The sequence below is a fragment of the Gymnoscopelus braueri genome (assembly GCF_963280865.1).
Source record: "Gymnoscopelus braueri genome assembly, chromosome: 3".
Taxonomy (NCBI): Eukaryota; Metazoa; Chordata; class Actinopteri; order Myctophiformes; family Myctophidae; genus Gymnoscopelus; species Gymnoscopelus braueri.
The window spans coordinates 49,758,978-49,780,326 of NC_137612.1; the positions used below are offsets into that span (position 1 = coordinate 49,758,978).

The following is a 21,349-nucleotide window of genomic DNA, read 5'->3' on the forward strand; positions in this document are numbered from 1 at the left end:
GAGAGCCCAGCGAGAGGGTGAAGGGAGAGGGAGCGAGGGAGAGAGAGAGAGAGAGAGAGAGAGAGAGAGAGAGAGAGAGAGAGAGAGAGAGAGAGAACATAGACAGCACCGCCTCTCTGTTCAAATCCTGGCTGCTAATTTAACTCTGAATGGAAACATGGACCATGGTTACAATGCCTGCATTGTAAAATATCGAGTGTTGATTTAAAGCGACAACGTCCGTTGGATTTATGTCCGCTGTTTCCCGCTGCTCTTTCTTAACCCTAACCCCCGACGGAGAGAGGTGATTGCAACGCTGACCTCTGTAGAAAATCCCCTCCAGCTCAATCCCAGGTGGGAGGAGCTCTGGACTGAGTATTGACTCTACACACCTGTGCTGATTTCGATTAACACCACCTGCACCCAATTGCAGTTAATAGGCAGCTACTTCTGTGTGTGTTTGAGAGGCATGCAGTTTAGTTTGTGTTCAGTTCCTGTGTTCCATTTTCCTGTGTTCCTATTTTGACGCATTATTGAGTAAGTATCCTTGGTTTTAGTTCTGTTTTCCTTTTCCTTTTCGTTATATATGTACTTAAGTTGAAGGTAGGGTAAGTGATTTTCTTTGGTTAAAATAAGTTTTAAATATCTCTATATTCTGATAGTACTCATTGTTATAGAGTGTTTGTTCAGTAAAAGGAGTCTCCTTGTCTCTCCAGCTCTTTATAAAACAGAAAATGCATTTTCGTTTCAGTTTCAGTTTCATTTCCAATTTCATCCAATCAGGATAGAGAACTCAATCAGGATATAGATTAAACAAGTGAAATTGGAAGTGATGACACTAAGAAATGAGCAGGGAAAATTGGAACTGGAACACTATAAAAATTAAGCTTAAAAATGGGTACTTTCTCCTGATTGGCTGAGATTTTGACACCTACCGGAAAATGTATTTTCTGTTTATTAAAGAGCTGGAGAGACGGGGAGACTCCTGTTACTGAACAAACACTCTATAGCAATGATTACTATCAGAATATAGTGCTTTAACCTTTTAACAAAATACTTTTTGTTTTAACCCAAAAATATCACTTACCCTACCTTTAAGTTGATTGTGGTTTCCTTTGTTTCATTACAGCCATAAATCATCAACTGTTTCATCACATGTTTCATCATCATCACCTCCATCACTGCCATTTCCCTGTACTGTACTGCCATAAATAAATAGCTAAAGACTATCTATCCATCTGGTCCACTGGTCTCATACTCTAATACGGTAGGTATCCTGATGTCTGAATATATTGTTACCCAGTAAACAGATTAGCTATCTATAACAACCGCACTATAACTAGAACATTTAGTTATCCGCTTAATCCGTATTGTGGGGAAAGCTTTTGCTGACAATAGCATATCGACAAGCTCACAACGAGACGCGTCGTGTCGTGAGCTTGTCGATATGCTATTTTCAGCTAAAGCTTTCCCCACAATAACAGAAAACTGAAAAGACTCTAGCATAGAGCCCTGTGGGACTCCACTCAACCAAATGGGCTTTAAGTGGTTAAATCAAGACACTCGTTACTAAAACATTACTAAAATGATATGAAATAATCCGCCGAGGTGGGAGGAAGCGGCACTCCAAAATAAGGGTTTGCAAGACACTGCCAGTCAGTTTAGTAATACCATTGTCTTTATTTCTGATGCGTTTGGGCGTTATGCTTTCATCAGAGCCTGAAACAACAATACATCAGATTACTATGGCATGCAATACCTTGATCTGAGATGTTATTACTTAAAATAATGTTTTACTCCTTCAAATAAGACCTGGATTGTACAGGAGCTTTAAGTTAGCACTCAGACACACACACAGACACACACTCACTCACTCACTCACTCACTCACTCACTCACTCACTCACTCAGAGAGACAGACATCATTCTAACCCACTGTGATCAGCCTTTCTAAAGATTAATTATACTATTGCAGATTTATGGTCTGGCACCAGTATACCTTGTGCTTGTTTTGTTAGTCATTCTGTCTCTACCAGTGACCATCTGCTTATGCACTGTTACACATCCAATGAATCCCACTTGTCTTGGAAAGAGGAGGGGGGACGGGTGGGGGGGGAGGGGGGACAGCAGCCAGCGCACTGAGCAAACACTGGGCCAGCCTGCGGTTGAGGACGCGCCAGTGACAGTAAACAAACCCACAGCCTGCATGTATGAAACACACGAGCTGAGGCCAATGCGTCACTGTAGGCCCACAATAGCGGTGCGACGCGCCCTGAGCTTGCAGATCGGCAATTTTTTTATGCGCGAGCCCACCGTCGTACGACAGGAGTGTTGGGCATATCAATGCTTTTTCGTAGTTTGGGTCCAGTGGTGGAAAAAGTGCTCGGATGTTTTACTTAAGACTGCAATGTAGAAATACCAAGTAAAAGTCTGGAATTCAAAATGTACTTGAGTAAAAGTACAAAAGTATTGTCATCAAAATGTACTTAAAGTACCAAAAATAGAAAGTACTCATTATGCAGAATGTCCCATTTCACAAGTTTTCAAATGTATACAAATCTTTTGAAAATAGACGATCTACAAGCTCGCGACGCATTGTGAGCTTGTAGATCGGCTATTTTCAAATGACCGAAATGTATATAGGGCTGAAGTGGTTAATGAATGTTTTGTAGTAATAATCTAAATCTACAAAGTAACTAGTAAAGTTGTCAAATAATTGTAGTGGAGTAAAAGTACAATATTTGCCTCTGAGATGCAGTGGAGTAGAAGTAAAAGTACTGAAAATTGGAAATACTCCACTAAAGTAAATAATTGTACAAATTTCCAAACCTCACTTATAGGGGCGGTTTCACCGCCCAAAAATAGCATGAAAATTTAAAAATATATACAAAAAAATCACACCCTGTGTGAAGTGGGCGGTGTCTTGCTAGCTAATCACAATACTGAATGGAGTCAACCAATCATGTACAAAAAATAAATACATTTATTGAAACACTCTTTATGATGGACAAAACCATAACTTGAAAAAAACCAATTTATGTTTTTTTTCAAGTTATGGTTTCTTATATAGGGCTATGCACATGTGTCATGTGACACTGGCCAATCACAGTCCTGAATAGACTGTGATTGGCCAATCACGGTGCAGGGTTAGGCGGGGTACTTTTTGGCCAATCACAGCGCAGGATAATTGTACAAATTTCAAGTAATTGTACAAATTTCCAAACCTCACTTTTGGAAACCTCAGAATTGTACATAATAAGTACAGTACTTGAGTAAATGTACTTAGTTACTTTACACCACTGTATGGGTCTGTGGTGAGCTATCAACGACGTGGAGCTTTTAAGCTAATTAGGAATTGATCAACTCGGCCACTTGTTGTAAGGAGGTTGCTGTGTTTTCCTGCCAGTGGTGCACAAAGCCTTTTTTACAACCCTCGTAATGGTGCTAATGAAAGAAGTGATGAGCACTCACAGTGTACACATGCACAGCTCCGGGCTTTTCATGGTCGAATAGGCCTAATCATTGGGTGGTATAGCCTGATATAGGAACGAATCATTGGTTATTCGATGTGTCCTGACCATAGACTGTAAAAAGATATGGAGTAAGTGAGCCGTGACGTCACCTATCGGTTTCTACAGACCCGTTTTGAAGCCACTATTTCAGCGAATTCAAATCCGCCATCTTGGAATTTCCGGTCCCGTAAAGCAACCAGAAACGGATGCTATAGGCTCTATGCACAGCAGACATATTGGAAAGAAATTGGGCCTCTTCTTACTTCCTTCACAGGTGTTACCAATGATTCTAATGAAGGCTCTGCTCCATTCTGGTCAAACAGAGTCAGGGTGCTGATATTGTGCATGTTGGCTCACTGGAAACACTCTGCTACACTATGGGTCTTAAAGTGTGGTCCAGGGACCCTCATGGTTACTTGAGGGAGTTTCAAATGGCCCCTTAGGGGTGTGTAACTCTGAGAGCGTACAAATGGAACCAAATGGACCTGTAAGGGTCCATTTGGTTCCATTTGTACGCTCTCAGGGTTATGGGAGTCCTTGAAATTAAAAGGTTTGAGAACCACTGTGCTACAAAAATGGAACAGAGCCGTCATTAGTATCATTGGTAACACATGTGAAGGAAGTAAGGAAGAGGCCCAATTTCTTTCCAATATGGCTGCTGTGCATAGAGCCTATTGGCTGGAAGGGCAACAAAGGGTGGTTCTTCACTCAGTAGAAGCCTTAGAAGCATAATACTTAATTTTCTTAATTAATGGGACCATGATTTACAAAAACGCATGTCATAGTAATTGAAATTCTTTAATTGAAAGTCTTTAAACTAGCGATTGATACCATTAATAATAATAAACTTTATTTGTATAGCACCTTTCATGACATGAAATGCAGCTCAAAGTGCTTTACAGAGCAAGAATGCAATTACAGTTACAACCAATTTAACAATAAAGCAAACAAAAATAAAATAAAAGCATAAAACAACATTAAAATAGGCAATACAGTGAGGAATTAAAAATCAACCAAAGAATCAGCTAAAAGCAAGAGTGAAGAAATAGGTCTTGAGCTGTGCTTTAAAGCTATCGACAGAGGCTGCCTGTCTTAGGTGTAATGGGAGTTTATTCCACACTGTCGGTCCGTAAAAGCAGAATGCTGCTTCACCGTATTTTTTATGTCATTGTAGGCACCTCGAAGAAGACCTGAGGGCCCGGTTTGGAACATACCTCTCTCTAGGCAGTCAGAGAGGTAGGAAGGTGCCAGACCATTTAGAGCTTTATAAACTATTAAAATAATTTTCAAATCAATCCTAAAAACAACCGGGAGCCAGTGTAGTGAAGCTAGAACTGGAGTGATATGTTCTCTCATCCTAGTTTTAGTTAAAATTCTGGCTGCCGCATTTTGAACAAGTTGTAATCTGTCAGTTGTTTTCTTTGGCAGGCCAGAGTAGAGTGCGTTGCAGTAATCAAGCCGAGAGAAAACAAAAGCGTGGATCAACGTTTTTGCATCGTCTAACGACAGATAGTCTCTAATTCGCGCAATATTTCTAAGATGAAAGAAAGCAATCTTGGTGACATGATTAATGTGTGAATTAAAATTCAATTCAGAATCAATAATAACCCCCAGGTTCTTTACTGTGGTGTTACTTTCTACAGCCAGGTTACCAAGTCTACTTATTATTGATTCTCTCTGCTCACTGGAGCCAATTATGAGAACTTCTGTTTTATCCTCGTTTAGCTTAAGAAAGTTCTCACTCATCCAGCATTTTATACTGGACAGACAGGTCAACAATGGGTCTAGAGCATTGAGTAATTATGATTTTTTTTTCCTACGTTAATAAAACCATTCACTGGAGTGTTAATTCTTCTGCAACCAGCAGGAGTGGAAATACAGTAGCGACACCTTCTAGGCCATTAACGAGAAGTGCAGCGTTTTAATGACTTCCTCACTGGCTTCATTTTCAGAACCGGATCCTTGCCGCCTGCTGGTCCTGACATTTGCGAGGGCAGCGATCTTAAACACAAAATAAATCTCTTCAATTCGTTTTTCATAACAACACACCCATTATTAGCCATGTCGCCAATACTGATGCATGCATTTTGTAAAGTCGCTTACAATTAAAGCTCGTCTTTCAGAAGAAATTCAATACGGCCGACAACAATTAAGCAGGCTGGCTTTGACCCTCACAAATAATCCAATAATGGGTCATTCGGACCCCTCCCTAATTGCCAATATCGCTAAAAGCATCATTGCAGAGATTGTTATAGACTCGATACACAGTAGCCATATTGGAAAGAAATTGGGCCCCTTCCTTACTTCATTAACAGGTGTTACCAATGATACTAATGAAGGCTCTGTTCCATTTAGTGTAGCACAGTGGTTCTCAAACTTTTAAATTTCAAGGACCCCCATAACTCTGAGAGTGTACAAATGGAACCAAATGGACCCTTACAGGTCCATTTGGTTCCATTTGTACACTCTCAAGAGTTACACACCAGCAAGGGGCCATTTGGAACACCCTCAATGAACCATGAGGGTCCCTGGACCACACTTTGAGACCCACTGGTGTAGCAGAGGGTTTCCTGTGAGCCAACATGACCCTGACTCTGTTTAACCAGAATGGAACAGAGCCTTCATTAGTATCATTGGTAACACATGTGAAGGAAGTAAGGAAGAGGCCCAATTTCTTTCCAATATGGCTGCTGTGCATAGAGCCTATTGGCTGGAAGGGCAACAAAGGGTGGTTCTTCACTCAGTAGAAGCCTTAGAAGCATAATACTTAATTTTCTTAATTAATGGGACCATGATTTACAAAAACGCATGTCATAGTAATTGAAATTCTTTAATTGAAAGTCTTTAAACTAGCGATTGATACCATTAATAATAATAAACTTTATTTGTATAGCACCTTTCATGACATGAAATGCAGCTCAAAGTGCTTTACAGAGCAAGAATGCAATTACAGTTACAACCAATTTAACAATAAAGCAAACAAAAATAAAATAAAAGCATAAAACAACATTAAAATAGGCAATACAGTGAGGAATTAAAAATCAACCAAAGAATCAGCTAAAAGCAAGAGTGAAGAAATAGGTCTTGAGCTGTGCTTTAAAGCTATCGACAGAGGCTGCCTGTCTTAGGTGTAATGGGAGTTTATTCCACACTGTCGGTCCGTAAAAGCAGAATGCTGCTTCACCGTATTTTTTATGTCATTGTAGGCACCTCGAAGAAGACCTGAGGGCCCGGTTTGGAACATACCTCTCTCTAGGCAGTCAGAGAGGTAGGAAGGTGCCAGACCATTTAGAGCTTTATAAACTATTAAAATAATTTTCAAATCAATCCTAAAAACAACCGGGAGCCAGTGTAGTGAAGCTAGAACTGGAGTGATATGTTCTCTCATCCTAGTTTTAGTTAAAATTCTGGCTGCCGCATTTTGAACAAGTTGTAATCTGTCAGTTGTTTTCTTTGGCAGGCCAGAGTAGAGTGCGTTGCAGTAATCAAGCCGAGAGAAAACAAAAGCGTGGATCAACGTTTTTGCATCGTCTAACGACAGATAGTCTCTAATTCGCGCAATATTTCTAAGATGAAAGAAAGCAATCTTGGTGACATGATTAATGTGTGAATTAAAATTCAATTCAGAATCAATAATAACCCCCAGGTTCTTTACTGTGGTGTTACTTTCTACAGCCAGGTTACCAAGTCTACTTATTATTGATTCTCTCTGCTCACTGGAGCCAATTATGAGAACTTCTGTTTTATCCTCGTTTAGCTTAAGAAAGTTCTCACTCATCCAGCATTTTATACTGGACAGACAGGTCAACAATGGGTCTAGAGCATTGAGTAATTATGATTTTTTTTTCCTACGTTAATAAAACCATTCACTGGAGTGTTAATTCTTCTGCAACCAGCAGGAGTGGAAATACAGTAGCGACACCTTCTAGGCCATTAACGAGAAGTGCAGCGTTTTAATGACTTCCTCACTGGCTTCATTTTCAGAACCGGATCCTTGCCGCCTGCTGGTCCTGACATTTGCGAGGGCAGCGATCTTAAACACAAAATAAATCTCTTCAATTCGTTTTTCATAACAACACACCCATTATTAGCCATGTCGCCAATACTGATGCATGCATTTTGTAAAGTCGCTTACAATTAAAGCTCGTCTTTCAGAAGAAATTCAATACGGCCGACAACAATTAAGCAGGCTGGCTTTGACCCTCACAAATAATCCAATAATGGGTCATTCGGACCCCTCCCTAATTGCCAATATCGCTAAAAGCATCATTGCAGAGATTGTTATAGACTCGATACACAGTAGCCATATTGGAAAGAAATTGGGCCCCTTCCTTACTTCATTAACAGGTGTTACCAATGATACTAATGAAGGCTCTGTTCCATTTAGTGTAGCACAGTGGTTCTCAAACTTTTAAATTTCAAGGACCCCCATAACTCTGAGAGTGTACAAATGGAACCAAATGGACCCTTACAGGTCCATTTGGTTCCATTTGTACACTCTCAAGAGTTACACACCAGCAAGGGGCCATTTGGAACACCCTCAATGAACCATGAGGGTCCCTGGACCACACTTTGAGACCCACTGGTGTAGCAGAGGGTTTCCTGTGAGCCAACATGACCCTGACTCTGTTTAACCAGAATGGAACAGAGCCTTCATTAGTATCATTGGTAACACCTGTGAAGGAATTAAGGAAGAGGCCCAATTTCTTTCCAATATTGGCTGTGCATAGAGCCTATTGTAGGGATCGGGCACATGTTGCAGTGATCACTCGATCCAGTAGGAGGTTTTCAACATATACGACATCTGGGCAGTGGTGGAAAAAGTACTCAAATGTTTTACTTAAGTCAATACTGCAATGTAGAAGTACTACAAGTTACAAGTAAAACTCCGGAATTCAAAATGTAAAAATGAGTAAAATTATTGGTATCAAAATGTAAATGGGATCAGACCCTTATTCCTCACCAAGGAATCAGCCCATCTGCTTATCCAGACCTCCAGATATGTGGGCTTATTGCAACTCCCTCCTCGCTGGTCTTCCAGCATGCTCACTCAAACCCCTACAACTGATCCAGAATACCGCAGTACGCAGAGTCTTTCAGAGATCTCGGAGATGGGCGGAGACATCCACTGATCTGGCAAAGCGAGACTACGGCGCACCTGGTCTTCAACCCCCCCTACATCTTCACCTGTCGGCCTTCTGTGCTCCCTTCATGGCTGCCTGCATCCAATTCTATATATAACCCTACAGGACAAGTTTAGAAGCCCAGAGGTTGATAGAGAATTTCCCCTGTAGGGCTGTAATTGTAAAATCAACAGACATATAAAAAGGTTATGTTGTTGCGGGGGCGGGCGTTGAGCATTGATAAGGAAGAAAAAAAAACGAATCTGCAAAGCTTCTGCTTTAGACTTGAACGCACGCACGCACGCACGCACGCACGCACGCACGCACGCACGCCGCACGCACGCACGCACACACACACACACACACACACACACACACACACACACACACACACACACACACACACACACACACACACACACACACACACACACACGCACACACCCCTTCTCACGTACTTAGATCATCTAACACAGGACATCTGTCCCCGTTTCTCTACAAGGCCCTGGCCAACGCTCCAAGCATCCTATAGTCTAGACTCTTCTGGCTCCGCAGCTGTGGAATAAATTCCCCTGAACTGAACTGTTAACTGCAGACTCACTCAAACTTTTTTTCCACCAGAGCCAAAAAAAAAACCTCACGTCTCCAGACTCCACCTCACCCCCTGCCTTATCTCCGTTCTTTGTATCACTTCTTGTTGCCTGTTTTTTTGATACAGAGTAGTAGCTTATAGTCACTCTTTGCAAATGAATGTTGGTTACTTGTTCACATCTGTTATCTTAAGACGTATCAGCTACTGCTTTCTTGGTCACAAATGTTAACCCCGCTCAATCCGGGAACGCATCTCTGTCTTTTTAGATTTCTTTGGGCTATTCAAAAATAGCAGATACCGCGGATTAGGAGACACTGCCGCGGCAGAGGAAACATTGCCGCGGCTGTTGTCGGCAGTTACCAGCGACGCCGTGGCTGCTGCCGCTGCCAGAGAATGCACTCGCTCCTTCTGCTATGAGCTTGTAGATCTGCTATTTTTGAGAAATCGTGAACATTTTGCGCAAATCTTTGAATATATGTATTTTTAAAGTGAACATTTTTATCAATTTATCTCAACAAATGTCTTAATTTTTTTTGAAAGACTATTGTTGCTATATCAGTGGTGTTCAAAATTTTCCTAGTCAAGGGGAAAAAAATATGTTTTTGGCCGCCGATCCCCATCAATATATGTTGTTCCAGGGACCCCCCAGATGCAAAGACTTGAGTCGAAAATGTTGTTTCAAAAAATATATATGTATTAAAAGATTTGCAGAAATGTTCAAGATAAAAATTTAAAAAAAGCAGATCTACAAGCTCGTAGCGCGGCTATGAGCTTGTAGATCTGCTATTTTTCAATAGCCAAAGTATAAATATAATGGTTTATAGCTCAAATCTAAAATGACACAGATGCGTTTCCGGAGTGAATGGGGTTAAGAATGTCATTTAGATAGCATGTTGCTTAGACCGATGCTAGGTTGGATGTTCACCTGGTATCCTATAGTTACTTCATAGCACTTAGTGTAATTGCCGTCTTTGCACTCCACTTGCTTCATCCATTTACCTTGCTGTTGGGTTCATGCCATTTTCTCTGACCCACAGTAAACTTTGTAAGTGGCTCTGGATAAGAGCGTTCCGTTAAATGCTTCAATTTGAAATCGCAAAGCTATATAGCTTGGGTCTTATCGTTGCTGTCGGGCAGAAACCTCCACGTATCTCCATGTTTTTTTTTAATAATTTGAGCTAAAAAGCATTATTTTACACTTTGGCTATTCAAAAATAGCAGATATACAAGCTCATAGCGCGGCACCGAGTGCCGCGCTACGAGCTTGTAGATCTGCTAATTTTGAAAAATCGTGAAAATTTGTGCGAATCTTTGAATATATATTTTTTCAAGCGAACATTTGTAACTCAAATCTTTTCTTCTGGGGGTCCCTGGAACAACATATTTTGAGATGGGGGTCCGTGGCCAAATACATATACATTTTGGGGTCCTTGACATGAAATAGTTTGAGAACCACTGTCATACAGTAGTAAAATAAGATTTTTCAAAAAACAGTCAGGATTTAGAAGACATTTTGTAGAATCGGCCTCAGGTCTTAATGGCTTAAAGTATTAATAATAAAAAAGGGACAGTTTTGGACAGCAGCGATGTGTTTTGAGGGTAACAATGTCCTCTGCCACTGTGACTAATCCATGAGTCATCTTCGATGACAGTTATCAATGAATTTGGTGAATCACATGAACCCTACACCGACCCTATTGTGGGCTTGTCATAGTAGGCGAGCATTCACCGAAAACACCAGAACGACAAGCTCACGACACGTTGCTATGCGACACGTTGTGAGCTTGTAGATCTGGTGTTTTGAGATTTGCTCCAAAAAAAAAATTAGGGGGAAAACTAGTCCAGGGAGACCTCGGTCAACTAAGTAGGGGTTATGTGGTTTACAACTCAACAAAACCCCAACTTTCTCCAACTCTTTGATAGACTGTGGACTCTGGGTATGATAATGGAGACCGCAGAATATGAGAAGCACTCAGTGCAGTCGTCTCCTCCTCTGTACGGGAGGCTATACAGCATTATCTTAAACTACAACACAATAAACATTGATTTTACATCCCCGTGATCCCCATGAAAAAGTCATTTCCACTGACAGACTCGAGGCCCACTCGTCTCAGTCAGTTCTCCAAGTACTGACAGCGCTCACACGGCTAAGCCGTCACCCGGCACAAACCATTAATACTTTCATTTCCATTTCCCATGCCAGGGGTTCCCGAATGTTTCTATGCCAATAAGCGCCACCCAAATAGTAATCTCGCAAGCCAGACTGTTGCCTCCCACGATTTTCAAACGCTTCCGCCGTACAGTCTGGAGCAACGGAGGCTTTGAAAATGATCAGAGCAGTGGTGGAAAAAGTACTCAAATGTTTTACTTAAGTAAAAGTATCAATACTGCAATATAGAAGTACTCGTATTACAAGTGAAAGTCAGGAATTCTAAATTTACAGCAGATCTACAAGCTCACAACGCGTTGTGAGCTTGTGGATGGTCTATTTTCTAATAGCCTAGGTATAAAATATGGCTAAAGTGGTTAATGTATGTTTTATAATGTAATAATTTGTATCTGCAAAGTAACTAGTAACTAAAGTTTTCAAATAATTGTAGTGGAGTAAAAGTACAATATTTGCCTCTGAGATGTAGTGGAGTAGAAGTAAAAGTACTGACAATTGGAAATTCTCCAGTAAAGTAAAAGTACCTCACAATTGTACTTAAGTACAGTACTTGAGTAAATGTACTTAGTTACTTTACATCGCGGCTCGCTTCCGTTTCGTCTTTACAGTCGAGCAAATGTGTCCTAATATGAATCAAAATAATCGAAGCATGCTTATGTCACGATCTACCCTGTTCTAGACGCCCTGCCCCTGTCTTTGCCCTGTTGTGACTCTGCTCCTGCTCACCCCCTCCCCCCTCTGTGTGGCCCTGATTGAGAGACTGGTTCCACCTGGGCTACCAAGCTGTAGACTGTTGAGTGGGAGAAGGAGGAGAACGGAGGCGCGATGTCCTCACTGGCAGGTGAGCCAGTAGGGTGCAACAGCAGTGACAAGCAGCGGGAGGAATTAATTGACACGATGACTTAAATGGATGAAAAAGGGGAAAAATAATTGGCTGAAAGTGAAATTCTATATATATATAATTATCGTTGCTGCCGGGCAGATACCTTTACTTATACAGTATATATATATATATATATATATATATATATATATATATATATATATATATATATATATATATATATATATATATATATATATATATATATATATATATATATATATATATACATTTATACCCTAGTTTGTCATACTACAGCAGAGGTAGGAAACCTTAGACACAGGTGCCAACATTGGCATAGAGGAGGGTGATCACTGGCACACTGGCATAAGTGTGAGAGAGAGGATTTTTCTTTTAAAATTAAATATTCAAAAAAAAGTTTAGTCAGTTAAATGAAGTTCATCATGCACATAATTCTACATTCATTCAAACTCTGGGAGATTAGGTGGGGTTATTGCTCTGAGCCTAATGATTATTACCTCCTGATATATATTTATGAAGAAGAAAAAGGTTTCTCTTTATATCGACAATCAAAATCAGTTGAAAATTTACATTTTTGATGTGGTGTCATAATTCAACTTAATGTTGTCTAGAAAATGAAAACATGGCACTTCATGTCAAAAAGGTTGCCGACGCCGGTACTACGGTCACACAGAAGTAGCAAAAATAGCTGATCTACAGGTTGTAGATCGGCTATTTTTGCATTTGAGTCCTGAAAAGTGACAGTTTCGGACATGCAAGGTTTCCATCCCAACAGCAGCGATATGTCTACAAAACGTATTTTTTCCCCCCTTTTTCTTTTCTCCCTCCTTTCCAATTTGCCCCCCATGGCGCGGCTCCCTCTTTGAAAAGCCGTGTCCTGCAGTATGTAAGGATGATGGCCGCCAGGCAAACCAGGCACTGTGTTCCCTGTGAAATGCTATTAGCCGTGCGTGTGTTGTGGGGGGGAAGCGGGGGACAGCGTTCACTTTGATCCCTCCGGTCCGGTCCAGATGAGAGCGATCAAAGGAGCTCATGTCTCCCTGATGAAAGAGCGCTGAATATATATCTGGATATGGATATACAGATATGTATCTGCACATTCAGCCCAGGGAGTGAAAAGATGGGATTTTAACTAGAGCTTTAGACCAATATTAGCTCTGGTCCAATTGCATTATAGAACATTGTTTTTGCAAGCTTTTTTCATTTCAATAATCCCCAGGTTGATTAGGCCAGGGATTCTCAATCTGTGGGTGATTTTGGGGGTTGTACCCAGATGACAGTGAAGTGACAATGTAAGAAATTTTAAGACCGTTTTAATACAAACAAAAAAAAGACCATTACTGCATCAAAAGTAATCAACAAACTACACTAGAAAGATTGGTCAAACATTGGCCAAATTGTCAAATAAGAAAGAGGCAAAAAAAATAATCTGATATACGATCTACAAGCTATAAAATAATATTTATCTGTGGAACCGAGTCAAACGAAATGTAATGCCTCAACTCACCCGGTTAAAAATGATTATTTTGGGGGTCGCGGCCTGAAAAGGTGGAGAACCAATGGATTTGGCCACAGACCCCGATTAGATTTTTTTAAAAAACATCTCTGGTACACCAGCCTACACTGTAGTGTTGTGAAGTTCATGAACGATTTGTTTTGTGTGAAGAGAACGATCTCGGTCACTTCCTCAAATGTTATCGTTCCTCGAGTCGTTCATTTCCCTCGATGTGGAAAGCCTGGTGACTCCGGGGTTCAGTCTAGTCCGTGGCAAAATGCAACATTTTGACTGGCTGAAGAGAGACGCTCCTCTGTCGTCATTGGACTGAACTACGTGAGAGGAGGACGACGGAACCAGAAGCGCTGAACGATGAACAAATCATAAGAACTAATCTTTTTAGTGAACAAGAACGAAATGATTCGAACACTGACATGAACAATAATTCCCACCACTACAAAACCTGCAAAAGCTGCTATTTTCACTAGTTTGGGTCCCGGGCAAACATCTAATTTCTCTTTTGGGTCTTAAGCTAAAAAGTTTGTGTCCCACTCTAGGATACTCCAAAACCGGGACAAGCATCGTATCCAGAAACCTGGCATCCCCGGGCCGCTGCAGACATGCTGCAACTGGATCCTCACTACGCTCACGGTCTCACGTTCCCCTTCACATCCCATAATGTGTCACACCGTCAGCCACACCACAGGGACACACACTATGACATCAATCTTTTCCAAGGCCTGAGGACATCGTCCTCCTTGGAAACAGCTGATTTGATGATAAGCAGCGGTGGAAAAAGTACTCAAAGGTTTTACTTAAGCAAAAGTATCAATACTGCAACGTAGAAGTACTCTGTTACAAGTAAAAGTCCGGAATTCAAAATTGACTTGAGTAAAAGTACAAAAGTATTGGTATCAAAATGTACTTAAAGTACCAAAAGTAAAAGTACTAAAATGTTTGAAAATAGCAGATCTACAAGCTCACAACGTTGTGAGCTTGTATTTGAAAATAGCCCAGGTATAAAATAGGGCTAAAGTGGTTAATGCATGTTTTATAATGTAATAATGTATATCTAGTACAGTAACTAGCAACTGGATAATTGTAGTGGAGTAAAAGTACAATATTTGCCTCTGAGATGTAGTGGAGTAGATGTAAAAGTATAGACAATTGGTAATACTCCAGTGAAAAGTACCTCACAATTTTTCATTACGGACTTTTCATAACAGAGTACTTCTACATTGCAGTATTGACACTTTTACTTAAGTAAAACATGAGTACTTTTTCCACCACCGGTCTTTCCTGGGACGAAGCACAGGCCAAAGCACAGGACAGTGTTCAGTGGCAGTGTGTGATTGAGACCTTATGCCCCAACAACCTGGACCAAGAGGATAGGTAAGGAAGTAAATGAAATGGTTCTTTCGTAGGTGATAGGTTTCGTTGGTATTTTCTCGTGGAACCATATAGCCTTGTCTTTTAAAGAACCATCTTTTTTTCCCCTGTCTGCACAGAGGGAACGGCCCTGTGTGGTTTGGGTGTAATGTTCTGGCTGTTCCTACTGTATACCAATTGTTTTGATTAAACTGAAGATGTTTTTCATAAAACATAAAAATTTACTGGCTGATGAAATAGACCCATGGGTCAATGTAACAATGTATGCATTTTGAAAGGAAAACAAAGCAATTGTGTGTGTGTGTGTGTGTGTGTGTGTGTGTGTGTGTGTGTGTGTGTGTGTGTGTGTGTGTGTGTGTGTGTGTGTGTGTGTGTGTGTGTGTGTGTGTGTGTGTGTGTGTGTGTGTGTGTGTGTGTGTGTGTGTGTGTGTGTGTGTGTGTGTGTGTGTGTGCGCACACACACATGCCACACACAAAGCAATTACCTTTGCCGCCACCGAGGAGCTCGGCTTCTCCAGCAAGTCCCAGAGCTTCTGCCGCTTCTCGCTACAGCAGGTGTTGTCAAACTGCTCGCCCTCGCAGTCCTTCATGTTGTCCGCCTCCCGCTTCAGCTCCTCGTTCATCTGCTCCTTCTTCTGGTGGTAGCGGGCCTGGCAGCAGGACTCCAGGTAGATCTCGTCGATGCCCCAGTAGTCCAGCTCCTGGCTGAAGGACAGCGCACACATCTCCTCCATCATGTGCAGCTTGCCCGTGCGGTAGAAGTTCAGGATGGACGTGAAGGCGCCCGGGTGCCGGTCGAAGAAGTACTCGTTCTCCTCCAGGGCGTAGTCGTCGCAAACCTATAGTGTTGATTTTGACACAGCACATTTTGATTCAGTTTTAGTCGTAGTCTTTTGAATCAAATTCCATTTAGTTTTAAGTCATAATTTAGTCATCTGAAATGTTTTACTGTTAGTCTAGTTTTAGTCGACTAAATATCATAAGATTATAGTCGACTAAAACTGTATTTTGGCGGTGCCTTGATGGCGTCGTAATGGCAGATTTTACACTTGGTTGCATGCTGAAAATAACCGATCTACAAGCTCACAACGCGTCGCAGCGCGACGCGTTGTGAGCTTGTAGATCGGCTATTTTCAGAGCGCAACACCCGAGCGCAACCAAACATAAAATTACTTGTCTTTTAGTTGTACTGGATCTCTTCTCCACTCGTCCCTCACTAACAATTTAGTCTAGTTTTTATTTGTTGCCGAAATTGTCAGTATATTTAGTCTTAGTTTTAGTCATCGTAGCTTAGTTTTTATTTACATTTTATTTCGTTTTTGTCAGTGAAAAAAGGTAGTCGACGAACATTTTTCGTCATAGTTTTTAGTCGACGAAATCAACACTGCGCAGACCTCCATCAGCGACTCGTGCGTGTTGCAGTCCCGCAGCTTGCCCAGGCGCGTGCGCGGCAGGCGGTCCAGCGTGCGCCATAGGACCTCGTGCGGGAGGCCGCCGACGTTCAGCCTCACCCGGCGGAAGCACGACTTGCTGCGGAGGATGTCCAGCGGCTCAGGGGGAAGCGAGGCCGTGGAGCGGGAGCCGGCCTTGTTGGTGAGGTCTGCTGAAGTGTTCTCCATGGTTTGGATGAAGATCGGGGGTGGCGAGGCACAGCAGGAAGGCTATGGGCTCCTGTGGTCGCTTGGGTTTGCTTTCATTGTTGTTTCTGGTGGTTTGGAAAAGACACAACAAAAAGAAAGGAATGGGTAGTTGTGTTATGTGAAGCACAACTCATGTTCTCCAATGGGAAGAAGTTAGAGTAGAAATACCACAATGTGCAAATACTTCAAGAAAAAAGGCCCACATTATTCAAAATGTTACTTAAGTAAAAGTATTGGCGTCAAAATAGTACATGGTAAAAGTAGTCATTATTTTCTCCTCTTTTTTTTTACTGAAAAAAAATAGCAGATCTACAAGATCACAACATGTCACATTGGGAGCTTGTAGATTGGCTATTTCCGAATAGCCAAAGTATGAAATAAGTGGTTAATGTATGTATTGTAATTTAAATCTGCAAAGTAACTCTGGTAACTAAAGTTGTCAGATCATTGTAGTGGATTATAAGTACAATATTTGCCTCTGAAATGTAGAAGCGGGGGAGAAGCATAAATTGTATACATTGTCAAAAATGTAAACACTCAAGTCAAGTGAAAGTACCTGGAAATGGCACTTAAGGTACAGTACTTGAGTAAATGTACTTAGTTACTGGCCCAACCACTCCCTGAGACTAGTGGGAGCTGTCCGGGGTCACGAGTGCAGCAGTATTGTGGGTGGCCAAGTCTGCACTGTCCACTCCAGTGGTGCTGAAATCCTCAGGATTCACCACTCTGATTGTAATAGCCTTTAATTCATAGCCTTTTTACGTAGTGGGTCGCTTGCCAAAAAAGATATTAGCCTATCTTATTGATTTTGTTTTGGCAAGAGACACCCTACATACAGTGGTGTAAAGTAACTAGTATTTCCAATTTTCTGTACTTTTACTTCTACTCCACTACATCTCAGAAGCAAATATTATACTTTTCCTCGAATACAATTATTTTAAAACTTGAGTTACTAGTTACTTTGTAGATTTTGATTATTATTACAAAACATACATTAACCACTTCAGCCCTATATACAGTACCTTTCGGCCATTTGAAAATAGCAGACCTACAGGCTCACAATGTTGTGAGCTTATAGATCTGCTATTTTCAAAAGATTCTTTACACATTTTATACATTTGAAAACTTGTGACATGGGACATTCTGCATAATGAGTACTTTCTACTTTTGGTACCAATAGTACATTTTGATACCAATACTTTTGTATTTTTACTCAAGTAAATTTTTTATTCCGGACTTTTACTTGTAACAGAGTATTTCTACACTGCAGTATTGATACTTTTATTTAAATAAAAAATTTGAGTACTTTTTGTTGAATTGCAGACGTTGTGACTTAAGAGGTCTTAAACGTAAAAGTTACGGCACACAAAGTTAATTTCAGGCCAAAGTGAAGTAATGGTGACAGTAGACTATAGTTATAGGTATATTTCCATCAATGGGGTTGTTGTTGTTATTATTAGGCAGTGGTGGAAAAAGTTCTCACATTTTTTTACTTAAGTAAAAGTATCAATACTGCCATGTAGAAATACTCTGTTACAAGTAAAAGTCCAGAATTCTAAATTGACTTGAGTAAAAGTACAAAAGTATTGGTATCAAAATGTACTTAAAGTACCAAAAGTAAAAGTACTCATTATGCAAAAGCTCCCATTTCACAAGTTTTCAAATGTATACAATGTATACGAAATCTTTTGAAAATAGCAGATCTACAACCTGACAATGCCTATAGTGATGCAAGGCATTGTGAGCTTGTAGATTTCAAATGCCTGAAATGTAATACAGGGCTGAAATGGTTGCTGTATGTTTTGTGATAATAATCAAAATGTACAAAGTAACTAGTAACTTAAGTTTTCAAATAATTGTAGTGGAGTAAAAAGTACAATATTTGCCTCTGAGATGTAGTGGAGTAGAAGTAAAAGTACTGACAATTTGAAATACAGTACTTGAGTACATGTACTTACTTACTTTACACCACTGGCCAAAACAATTGCAGGAAGATAGGCTAATAATGTTTTTGGCAAGAGACCCACTATGGAAAAAGGCTATTAGAATCAGAGTGGTGAATCCTGAGCATTTCAGCACCACTGGAGTGGACAGCGCACACTTACAGTCCCCACCCACAATACTTTTCTTCATTTTACTTACAGTAAGTACAGTAGGCTACTTAGTATTATGTACTTTCTTACTTTACACCACTGAATGGGGTTGTTGTTGTGGTTATGAGGCTGTCCGCAATTCCTACGTTGTCAGCAGAAACCTAAAGAGAAGCGTTCTTTTGCAGGAGGCTTTCACGGTTGAGCCTATACAGCAGATCTTGTGCGAACAATCGGCGAACATAGTCGATAATGGTGAGCTTGTAGATAGGTTTTTTTTTGTTGCCAAATAGACTTGTGGAGCAGTCTTTCTCAAACTCTTTCAAGTCAAGGACCCCCAAACTGATATGTGTTTGTTCGCGGACCCCCCCATCTGAAAATGTTTTGTGCCAGGGACCCCCAGAAGAGAAGATTTATGTTTAAAAAAAATCCAAATCATTCGTAAATTTCCCAATCCTCAAAAAAAAAAAAGCAGATCTACAAGCTCACAGCCTGCCACGAAGTCACATAATACGGCGAGCTTGTAGATCAGCTATTTTTGAATAGCTAACATATAAATGGTAAAAAAAAAAGGATAAAACCTAAGGACCCCTGGGGGTCGCCGGACCCCACTTTGAGAACCACTGGTGTAGAGGGAAAAGGGGGAGGGGGCCTGGTGGACTCCAGTCAGCTTTAAGTGAAGCCCCCACCCCTAACACCGTTTTCACTGTATAGTCTAGCCTACAATTCAACAATTTAACTGGCCAATTCAACCATTATTGCAAAAAGCTGAAAGCAATCTCTTTCAATTCTCTATGGATTAAGAACTGTGCTTGAATCGCAGCTCAAAATGAAACAGCAGCCTATTTATACACTAATTAAATGATTAAGTAGGCTAATAGTACGATTTGAGATATGTGGAGAGATGCAGCGTTGCAAAATACAAATTGTTGAGTGTTTTTTCCCCATTTCTCGTGTTTATTCAGGCTGATCAGCTCCACTCCACCGTTAGGACGCAGTTTAGATGCAGACCAGTCTCTACGCCATAGCTGATCTATAATAATGATTGATATGGCTATACAGCTTATTGGGGGGGGAAAAAACACATCGTGACCAGCGACGTTACAGTATACACCTAATAGCGCTTTATTAAACGAGCGGACCAGCTGAGATTCAACACGAACGCAACACCTTACCTTTTCTCTGGGATAACGCATCCATTTAAGGCGGAGAGATTGCAGATCAAACATATAACGGTCTGCGTTATTGCTTTATTCTTATAATTCCCCAATAATGTCCATCAGGGTTGTGTGACCCGTTCCGTTCCGTTCCGATCAGCCTCCTTCAGACATGGTGGCAGGAGATGATGGTCTCAATAAGGCTTGTTGTGTGCAGATCAGCCTCAGCATCATGTACGCCCCAGATGCTGCTCCTCAAGCCCAGCGGGGTGCGGATCAACAAGTATGAGCATCCATTCTGTGTTCAGATCAGATGTATGGATGTAGGCTAACGGTGTATGCCTGTGTTCACGCGTGTGTGTGTGTGTGTGTGTGTGTGTGTGTGTGTGTGTGTGTGTGAGAGAGTGTGTGTATGAAGGGAAGGGGCGTTCAGACGCAGCTGTCTGTCTGTTACAGAGGGGTCCGTGCATGGCAGACCCTTATGGTTCCACCAGTACTGGTTGTTCCCACATCTGATTAACCCTTAGTTTACACCATCGGTTCTCAAAGTGGGGTCCGGGGACCCCCAGGGGTCCTCGGGGGGGTTCCAGGGGGTCCCCAGCAAAATTAGTTCATAAAGCGTCACAATCATTTTAACCCCTTTTTCCATATTTTATACTTTGGTTATTCAGAATGAAAAATAGCAGATCTAGCTCATATAGCACTGCACTATGAGTTTGTAGATCTGTAAAAAAAAAAAAATCTTGAAAATTCGTGCAAATCTTTGAATACGTATTTTAAAGCCAACATGCAAAATGGTTCAGGGGGTCCCTGGAACGAAATATTTTGAGATGGGGGTCCGTGATGAAATACATTGTGGGGGTCCTTGACATGAAAAAGTTTGAGAACCACTGCTTTGCACACCCTGTTTTAAATATTTTTCGGGAACCCTGTATATTGATACTAGCCTATATGTAATTGGCCAGGCAGTTGAAACTATGTTGTTGTTGTTTTTGCCAGGGACCCCCATAAGAGAAGATTTGTGTCCCCCCCCCCCCCCCTCATTAAACTTTTTATTTCATGATTTTTCAACATTTAAAAAAGGCTAAGTAGGCTATAAAATAGGTTTAAAGTGATTAAACTGATGTTAATGCTAAATTAACACATTTTGCTGAAGAACCCCTGGAGGACCCCCACTTTAAGAATCACTGGTGGGGCTCACGGTCTAGATCATTCCATCTCTTGAGTCATGCCTTACAGTGCTACTCTCATTATAACTTAACCCATTCAATCCGGGAACGCATCTGTCATTTTAGATTTTTGGTTGTTGAAAAATAGCAGATATACAAGTTCATAGCCGCG

General features: G+C 41.0%; 1 protein-coding gene across 1 annotated transcript in view; it reads right to left on the reverse strand.

Annotated features, from left to right (window-relative positions):
- Positions 1–16,740, reverse strand: part of kcnb1 (potassium voltage-gated channel, Shab-related subfamily, member 1) — a gene marked incomplete at both ends in the record, with an annotated part of 94,658 nt that extends 77,918 nt beyond the window's left edge. The window contains 2 exons of the mRNA XM_080423628.1: positions 15,607–15,960; positions 16,516–16,740. Of these exons, the coding sequence (XP_080279754.1) occupies positions 15,607–15,960; positions 16,516–16,740 (579 nt within the window). The remainder of the gene's footprint in view (positions 1–15,606; positions 15,961–16,515) is intronic.
- Between the last annotated feature and the right edge of the window lie 4,609 nt (positions 16,741–21,349).